This window comes from Nerophis lumbriciformis, linkage group LG34 (assembly GCF_033978685.3).
Source record: "Nerophis lumbriciformis linkage group LG34, RoL_Nlum_v2.1, whole genome shotgun sequence".
NCBI classification, from domain to species: Eukaryota; Metazoa; Chordata; class Actinopteri; order Syngnathiformes; family Syngnathidae; genus Nerophis; species Nerophis lumbriciformis.
In genome coordinates, this window is record NC_084581.2 from 17,772,443 (window position 1) to 17,782,500 (window position 10,058).

Sequence of the window (10,058 nt, forward strand, 5' to 3'; positions counted from 1 at the left end):
TGTGGTGGTTGTATCTCTGTGGAGTGCCTTTTCAGTTCCTTACAGCTACTTTGAATCAGGTCTTTTGATATCAAGTGCAGTCCCCACTCCAAAGTCGTATGTTATATACTTGAAGTATACTCACTTCACTGTGTGATATTTGGGTATAATCTTTTTTTGACACTAACCCTAATGAATCAGTCATGTCAAGCACATCAATGTTAATGCATGTGTACTTCTGAGCCCGAGTAGATAGCAATAAAAGGCTCTTCATGTACAAACCAAAGAAGAAGAGTTTATGAAACACCCACTGCTGTAATCACCTCTGAAAAAAGATATAAAGGGGGCGTGTGTGTGTGTATGGATAAGAATCATTCTCTGCTGCTAGAAAAAAAAAGAGTGAGTGTAAAACACTTTGGCGATAGAGGCAAGGAAAAACCCCTAAGAATGTTTTTCTGTTAGAGAGCACCAGTTCAGAACACTGATTTCCATCTAAAATGTAAAAGAAAGAATCAGAGTGGGAATGTTTAACTGAGCCGTCCCTTGTCATGTTTAAAGCTGTCGGTACGACTGCGGCTTGTCAGCCATGCGTGGAGTTGCTGCACAGCCGCACAGCGCACGTTTGTTTGACTTCTCCCTCCATCACTGCCATCTCTGGCTTTGATGTGCCCACAAATCAGTGGAAGTGTGACAAGCCTGCGGGCATCGTGACTTGCTATAAATACAAAAATCACTCCAAAGAGGGCCAAAGAAGCACATTTTTTGTCCTGTGCGATGCCAAAATATCCCATAATGAGAAATGTCCCCACAATAAAATGTGGGCTGTCAAGACACACACACACACACACACACACACACACACACACACACACACACACACACACTTCCACTATGGCACACGGTTGTGGTTTTGTTTTGGTTTTTTCTTATTTTACATATTTATTTACACTCTGGGTGTGCAAAGCGGACTGCATCTCTTTTTTTTCATTCTAAAAATATGACTACTAAAAAGAAAAATACCATCAAAAGTGGAATAAAAGAGCAATCATATGTATTGTAACGAGAACAAGTTGAAATGTTGATGCTAATAACACAAAGCTGACATTCAGGCAGTTTTTTGCTCTGAAAAAAATCGAAATATTGTACTGCTTTTGAATGTGACCATGGTCAGCGCAGCCTTTTGATTTTTTCAGTCTGCAGTCTTCTGTGACCATCCCAGCACACACAGTGTCCAAATACGCAAAAGTACTTGCGCGTGGAATGAAGTGCATGTTACTTGGCATTTTTTCCATATCCTGTACATTCTGACCCCTGACCTCTGACTCCACAGGTCTATGGAAATGCAGGACCTAGCCAGTCCTCATAACCGTGTGGGAGGCGGGGATTCATCGGGCTCCAAGCTGGACAAGAACAACCTGGGAAGCCCTTCCGTCACCACCAATGGAACAGGAGGTAACGTTTGAACAACATGCTTTTTGACGACGTTTCATCAACGTCAGGTTCTAACTTTGATTTGACCATTGAATTTCGGCCATTTCCCAACCAATGTTCTACAACACAAATACAACGTTGAAACAACATGCTTTTTGCCGTTTATTCAATGTCAGGTTGTGACATTCATTTGACCATTGAAATTTGGTCATTTCCCATCCAACAACGTGGATCCAGCAGTGGACACCATTGTTGTCTCAATTTACAAATACAACAATTTTGCGACATTGTTTCAAAGACCTCCAAGTCCGAGTCCATGGTTCTCGCCCGGAAAAGGGTGGAGTGCCATCTTCGGTAAGGAGATATTGCCCCAAGTGGAGGAGTTCAAGTACCTTGGAGTCTTGTTCACAAGTTAGGGAAGAGTGGATCGTGAGATCGACAGGCGGATCGGTGCGGTGTCTTCAGTAATGCGGACGCTGTATCGATCCGTTGTGGTGAAGAAGGAGCTGAGCCGGAAGGCAAAGCTCTCAATTTATCGGTCGATCTACGTTCCCATCCTCACCTATGGTCATGAGCTTTGTGTTATGACGGAAAGGACAAGATCACGGGTACAAGCGGCCGAAATGAGTTTCCTCCACCGGGTGATGGGGCTCTCCCTTAGAGATAGGCTGAGAAGCTCTGTCATCCGGGGGGAGCTCAAAGTAAAGCCGCTGCTCCTCCACATCGAGAGGAGCCAGATGAGGTGGTTCGGGCATCTGCTCAGGATGCCACCCGAATGCCTCACTAGGGAGGTGTTTAGGGCACGTCCGACCGGTAGGAGGCCACGGGGAAAACCCAGGAAACGTTGGGAAGACTATGTCTCCCGGCTGGCCTGGGAACGCCTGGGGATCTCCCGGGAGGAGCTGGACGAACTGGCTGGGGAGAGGGAAGTCTGGGCTTCCCTGCTTAGGCTGCTGCCCCCGCCACCTGACCTCAGATAAGCGGAAGAAGATGGATGGATGTTTCAAAGTCAGTTTTAAATAGGGTTGTATGGTATACCGGTATTAGTATAGTACCGCGATACTAATGAATCATATTCGGTACTATTAGGTACCCAAATTTGTGGTATCATCCAAAACTAATGTAAAATATCAAACAACAGAAGAATACGTGATAATTACATTTTAAAAGAAGTGTAGATAGAACATGTTAAAAGAGAAAGAAAGCAGATATTAACAGTAAATGAAAAAGAAGATTAATAATTATTTTTTTACCACTTGTCCTTAATAATTTTGACAAAATAATAGAATGATAAATGACACAATATGTTACTGCATATGTCAGCAAACTAAATTAGGAGCCTTTGTTTGCTTACTTACTAATAAAAGACAAGTTGTTTTGTATGTTCACTATTTTATTTAAGGACAAACTTGCAATAAGAAACATGTTTAATGTACTGTAAGATGTTTTGTTAAAATAAAGCCAATAATGCAATTTTTGTGGTCCCCTTTATTTAGAAAAGTACCGAAAAGTATCGAAATAATTTTGGCACCGGTACCAAAATATTGGTATCGGGACAACACTAGTTTTAAATGACATGTATGTATAATCATCCATCCATCCATCCATTTTCTACCGCTTATTCCCTTCGGGGGCGCGGGGGGTCGCTGGAGCCTATCTCAGCTACAATCGGGCGGAAGGCAGGGTACACCCTGGACAAGTCGCCACCTCATCGCAGGGCCAACACAGATAGACAGACAACATTCACACTCACATTCACACACTAGGGCCAATTTAGTGTTGCCAATCAACCTATCCCCAGGTGCATGTCTTTGGAGGTGGGAGGAAGCCGGAGTACCCGGAGGGAACCCACGTAGTCACGGGGAGAACATGCAAACTCCACACAGAAAGATCCCGAGGCCGGGATTGAACTCACGACTACTCAGGACCTTTGTATTGTGAGGCAGATGCACTAACCCCTCTTCCACCGTGCTGCCCATATATGTTGTATCATTGTCGTATGCCTTCTGGAATGGGAGGGGGAGGCAGTGTCGACAACGCTGTAGATACTTTTTGAATGTTTCAAAGCACACATGGCTTTTCCATTACTTTCTTTGGAATCATATTTAACTAGCAAAACCAGATAAATGCTGTAAAAAGGTTAAAAAAAACACTCAAAAAGCCCACAAAGTAGCAATTAGCACAGTAGTTAATGACAGTACTGGTCTACTGACTGAATGAGCACCAGAGATCGATCAGCCCACCTACAATGGATGTACTGCCGGGCACAAAATGGCTGAATGAAACGTTCGTACTTTGGGACAATGTTACCTCAGTAAACACACATACTAAAATTGGAGCAGAGAAGGTTGGTACACCAAAGCATGTTTTTATACAGCGTGTGGTGTAAAACCAAAAAGTTAGTACAATGACGAGTTTGTTAATTTAGGGTTCCTCTGTATAATAATAAATGTATAATAGTAATAATATATAATATTATAATTAAAGATGCATGAATAATGTATTTATATTCAAATTGAAGCCCCTGAATCATAATCAAATCGCAAGCCGCCCCGAATTATTAATTATTTGTATAAAAATGTCAGCTTTTTTTCATTACATTATCTTTTTACATTAATATTACATTGTATATTCCACATTTTTAATGTATTTATTTAACATAAAATTCACACTCTCAAAGGCACGTGGGTCCAAAGTGTAGCCCGGGAACATTTGAAGCCCACAGCTATATTTTTATTGGGCCATAGCATATCCTTAAAGTCCAATTAAACAACGAAACCAAAAAAATAACAGCAAAAATGCCAAAAAGTGGAACTGCTAACACGAATAACTAATAACATTCAGGCTGTTTTTTCTCGAAATATATCTAAGCTGGACTGGCTTTCACCTTGTTTACGATATTAAAATGTCAGTATTTTGACCCCTCAGTGAAGTTTGGGCACACCTGTTCAAAGCTGTCCTAAAGTGGATGCCTCTGTATTAAATATGAATTGCACAATAGACCATCTGCTGGTGTCACAGCTGTTTTAGAGCTTTTCTTTTACTCCTTTCATACTCTCTGCTAAATCCTGTGATTGATACAATAGACATTTATGAAATCCATTGCAAAGTCATCCGAGAACATTTTTTCTTTTTCTGGACGTGCCAACGCTGGCATGAGTCGTAAAGTGTAAATACGCACAGTCCACACTCTTGGCAAAGGCTGTGCATCGGAATGGTCCAAAATCCAAATGGAAACTATTCTTCGTTTTGTCTTCTTTAAGGCTTCTTTAAACTCCACTCGCTATCTTCCAGTCCTAAACTTTGACTTTTTGCTGTGTGGCGCAGTCAGATCGTTTTAGTCGTTTGCGCTGAGATCACGGTTAGCAAGCGCAGCAGACTGAGGCGAGGCGGGACCGCACGCCGGCGGCCAAAATAAACGACATTCGCTAACATTCCCCTCGGCTGACATCGAGCAGGTCTCCATGGCGACGCGTTTGCCTCCATCAGAGCTTGTGCAACGATTTGAATGCAGTTCTCTGATGTGATGCAGCATTGTCTAAAATTTGACAATTCACAATTGCATAGTTGGCTTTTTTTGGCAAATAGGTCAGTAGATGAATTATGATTTTTCCATTGTGTCAAAAAATTGCCAAATCAAATCGTCGTATGACATTTTAAAAAGATGGATACAGTTTTCCATACAAATCCACATACATAATTTGTTGTTTTTCTTTGCTTAATGAAAAAAACGTCCATCCCTCCATTTTCTACTGCTTGTCCCTTTCGGGGTCGCTGGGGGTGCTGGAGCCTATCTCAGCTGCATTCGGGCGGAAGGCGGTGTACACCCTGGACAAGTCGCCACCTCATCACAGGGCCAACACTGATAGACAGACAACAATCACACTCACATTCACACACTAGGGCCAATTTAGTGTTGCCAATCAATCTATCCCCAGGTGCATGTCTTTGGAGGTGGGAGGAAGCCGGAGTACCCGGAGGGAACCCACGCAGTCACGGGGAGAACATGCAAAGATGTATTTAAAAATGTAATATCATAATTTCTGGGCTATAGAGCACACCGGTTTCAAGCCGCACCCACCAACTTTTAGAAGAAATAGAAAATGTTTCTCCAAATATTAGCCGCACCGGACCGTAAGCTGCAGATATACACCAGTACGAAATTATTTGTTTGTTTATTTACATACCTTAATTGGTTCCAAATGGTGCCTGTCATACGACAGTAAAACGGCTTGACAGTGGCCTAGTGGTTAGAGTGTCCGCCCTGAGATCAGTAGGTTGTGAGTTCAAACCCAGGCCGAGTCATACCAAAGACTATAAAAATGGGACCCATTACCTCCCAGCTTGGCACTCAGCATCAAGGGTTGGAATTGGGGGTCAAATCACCAAAAATGATTCCCGGGCGCGGCCAGCTTACTGCTTTCCTCACCTCCCAGGGGGTGATCAAGAGTGATGGGTCAAAGGCAGAGAATAATTTCGCCACACCTCGTGTCTGTGTGACAATCATTGGTACTTTAACTTAAACTTTATCAGACAAAACAGACGTCATCGTTGTGGACCCACTAGCTGCGGAAGCTAGCTCTCCAATCGGTTAAACAGACTCAATAACTCCACGGTGACGTTTTGGTAAGTTTACGAAACTGAAACAATACAAAAAGAATGCCATCGTAAGTTAATAATACTATCAGACACTTGTAAACGTGTTAGCAATTTTTGCTAATGCTAACAACGCTAATTTTCTAGCTTGATTACATTATCATAGCACGTACAAAAATGCATAAAAACACTCCTGCACATGGGACGGTTTAGTAAGTATGAATTGTTTTACCGTATTTTTCGGAGTATAAGTCGCACCGGCCGAAAATGCATAATAAAGAAGGAAAAAAACATTTATAAGTCGCACTGGAGTATAAGTCGCATTTTTTCGGGAAATGTATTTGATAAAACCCAACACCAAGAATAGACATTTGAAAGGCAATTTAAAATAAATAAAGAATAGTGAACAACAGGCTGAATAAGTGTACGTTATATGAGGCATAAATAACTGTGAACGTGCCTGGTATGTTAACATAACATATTATGGTAAGAGTCATTCAAATAACTATAACATATAGAACATGCTATACATTTACCAAACAATCTGTCACTCCTAATCGCTAAATCCGAGGAAATCTTATACGTCTAATCTCTTACGTGAATGAGCTAAATAATTGTATTTGATATTTTACGGTATTGTGTTAATAATTTCACACATAAGTCGCTCCTGAGTATAAGTCGCACCCGGCCGGCCAAACTATGAAAAAAACTGCAACTTATAGTCCGAAAAATACGGTAGTTGTATTATAAAACTTACAAATGTTGCTTGTAGGAATTAATGAAGAATCCTTTTGAGCAGAAACCCAAACGTTCGGCCAGGTTTTATCCGGCCCGTGAGATGAGTTTGAATGAAAGAAAACTGCTGTTCTAAGTGTGCCCACCGGATGTCGCAATAGCAATTTTTTGTATCCCGTGTAGGAGAGCGTGCATGACTTCAGAGTGGGCGGAGCTATGTGCCATGTAAATATAGAGGCAAGACTGGCGTTTGGACACGACGTACTTACGCTGCTTATTAGTGAGAGTATACAAAATGTGGATGGTTATGTTCATGCCTTAATCGTCAAAAATGTTGTTGGTAATGGGGAAACATTGTCTGGGCTCACATACTATAAATATGCTGAAATATTATGTATCCCCTTCTAACTTCATGTGTGATTAATGAAATGAGTCCAAATGCACAAGTGTTTTTGGAGATAATGTTAGTACATCAGTTGAGGAAATTAAGTAAATTACTTGTCCGAGTTTTTAAAAAGTTTAAAAAAATTAAATAACATTTATTTTTGGAAATGCAAATAGGCCAATTGTCTGCTATGCAATATTGCATAGGTTTGCATTTATACCTGGTGGGGGAAAAGTTGGTATAACTAAATAAGCTAATCAGTTAAATGATACAATATCTTGGAAACTCCCGGTTTATATAACGATTTCTCGTCTTTAGTGAAGTGCCCAGAGTGTAAGCCAGTATGTGTTGTGTAAAAGTATTCTGATCTGAATATGTATTTGTATTGGAAAGCACTTTGAAGAACATAACACAAAACGTCATTAATTGGCGCCCTCATCGTGTCCTCACCAGCTTCCCACCTTGCACCTCCTGTAGGTGAAAACATGACCGTTCTAAACACGGCTGATTGGCTGCTTGGCTGCAGCAGCCCGCCCCCAGCACCTGCCTCCAAGGACTATGGTACAGAGGTGCATGTGTGTGACTTGACAGCAGCCATTAATACCACTTGTGTTTTTTCATCTGTGCCTAATTGGCTTGGATTGCTTTTATATTATTTTATTTGTTTGCTGTGAATTATTTTCTGTCATCTTGTGGCAGTGTTTGCATGTAAAAGTCCTGTTTCCACCAAGTGCTCCAGGTCAGTTCCGGTGCTATAATGCCCCTGGGGTTGGTACCACAGAAAAGAGGGTGCCAAGTTAGTTAGTCTGGTACCAACAAACATTTTGACACTGGAACCACTACATTTGATACCAAACTGAACTTGGTGGAAAAGGGTCTAATCATTTTTGGTGTGTGGGTTGTGTCCCCTGCACTAGCCTACGCCAACACTCCACGTCTTTTTTTGTCTTTAAGTGAAAACAGAGCCAATGAACAACAGCGAGACCGTCACCACCACGGGCGACGCAACGCTAGACTCCTACGGCAGCTCAGGTAACAAACACACACTGTGCACTCACACATGCACACACACGCACACACACTTTCAGGTGTTAAGGAACTGACTGTCGAAGTCAAGTCGAGGTGTTAGCTAACACACTCACACTCACTCACACACGCACAGCAACATCAATTTGAGGCGAGGGGTGGCCACACTGAAAGCTCTAATCCCCAAAAGCGTCGCACAGCCTTGGATGACGTCACACTCATTTTTACACTTGGACACACACACACACTTACACAACTACGGAGTGTGACATCTCGGTGACAACTACATACATTCTTTTTCTCCCTGAGCCCACAAAAATATCTTGATTGCATACAAAATAGTACCTATTATGTTTACTAAAGCAATATTGTGTTGTTTTTTTAAATATTATCGCAAATTAGTGCTTTAGCACATGAATGATCATAAATATTGTAATGTATGCTACAGTGATACTCTTATTAAGTTGTCTTACTAGAGATAGGAATCTTATAACATCTCACAAGTCTCTATTCAAACTGATTCTCGAAATATAGTATTTGGTATAAAAATGATAAAAGCTTTTCAAAACAAGTTACAGGTTATAAAAGCTCCTTTTGACTGTAAGCATTTACACACAGCGAGTAAGCGTGGTGATTGCCCTAGAAAATGTATTTTGAAAAATTGATTCTCAAAAAAACAATATAGAGTAGAATGATTTATTGTCATCAAACATGAGTGCATGATTAATAAATATATATATACTGTATATATATATACATATATATATATGTATATATTTAATGTGTGTGTGTATATACAATACATATATATATATATATATATATATATATACATATACATATATATATATATATATATATATATATATATATATATATATATATATATATATAGTATACAGACACAAAAAAAACTTATGTATATATATATTTTGTGTGTATATATACAGTACAGGCCAAAAGTTTGGACACATCTTCTCATTCAATGGTTTTTCTTTATTTTCATGACTATTTACATTGTAGATTGTCACTGATGGCATCAAAGCTATGAATGAACACATGTGGATTTATGTACTTAATAAAAAAAGGTGAAATAAATGAAAACATGTTTTATATTCTAGTTTCTTCAAAATAGCCACCCTTTGCTCTGATTACTGTTTTTGCACACTCTTGGCATTTTGTCGATGAGCTTCAAGAGGTAGAGGTAGTCACCTGAAAGGGTTTTCACTTCACAGGTGTCATAGTTTTGATGCTTTCAGTGATAATCTACAATGTAAATAGTCATTAAAATAAAGAAAACGCAATGAAATGAGAAGGTGTGTCCAAACGATTGGCCTGTACTGTACTGTACTGTGTATATATATATATATATATATATATATATATATATAAATACATTTTTGAAAATTAGGAATTGATTTAGAATTGTAAAAAAAGAAATGGCAATTACATTTTTTAAACACCCCTAATTCTTATGTATTTAATTGAGCAGTGCTCATTTATTTGTATAAAGTAGTGTGTTGTTAGCTACTGTGATTTAAAAAAAAAAAGTTTTATAAAATGTAAAAATTGTTGTAAAAATACACAGGAAAGTATAACATTTGGGTAAACTAACAATTAATTGGACTGGACAGATACATATGTGGTTTATTATATATATTTTATTATTATTTTTGATCATATATTATGAGAGAGATTATTTATTCTGGTTTCATGTTATGCCTTCCCTATTATTGTCAAATGTTTTCTAATATCTTGGAGATTTGATACATCTTTTGCATGCATGACTAAGTAAGTGATTTCATTTTGGCCACAGTAGAATAATCTGTGTTATTATTTTGCGTATTATTCATCTCCAGTCATCACCAGCAGTGGATACAGTCCTCGCTCAGCACACCAGTACTCT

At 39.5% G+C, this 10,058-nt stretch overlaps 1 protein-coding gene across 8 annotated transcripts in view; it reads left to right on the forward strand.

Moving 5' to 3' along the window:
• Positions 1–10,058, forward strand: part of eya4 (EYA transcriptional coactivator and phosphatase 4) — a 113,091-nt gene that overhangs the window by 76,502 nt on the left and 26,531 nt on the right. For 7 of the 8 annotated variants that reach the window (XR_012049328.1, XR_012049329.1, XR_012049325.1 and 4 more), the window contains 4 exons: positions 1,310–1,431; positions 7,580–7,687; positions 8,081–8,158; positions 10,012–10,058. The exon at positions 10,012–10,058 is cut by the window's right edge and continues 20 nt beyond it. Coding sequence is in view for 1 of the 8 variants with exons in the window: in XM_061929959.2 (XP_061785943.1) it covers positions 1,310–1,431; positions 7,580–7,687; positions 8,081–8,158; positions 10,012–10,058 (355 nt within the window). In the remaining 7 variants the exon portion in view is untranslated. The remainder of the gene's footprint in view (positions 1–1,309; positions 1,432–7,579; positions 7,688–8,080; positions 8,159–10,011) is intronic. The other variant, XR_012049331.1, reaches the window with a different exon arrangement.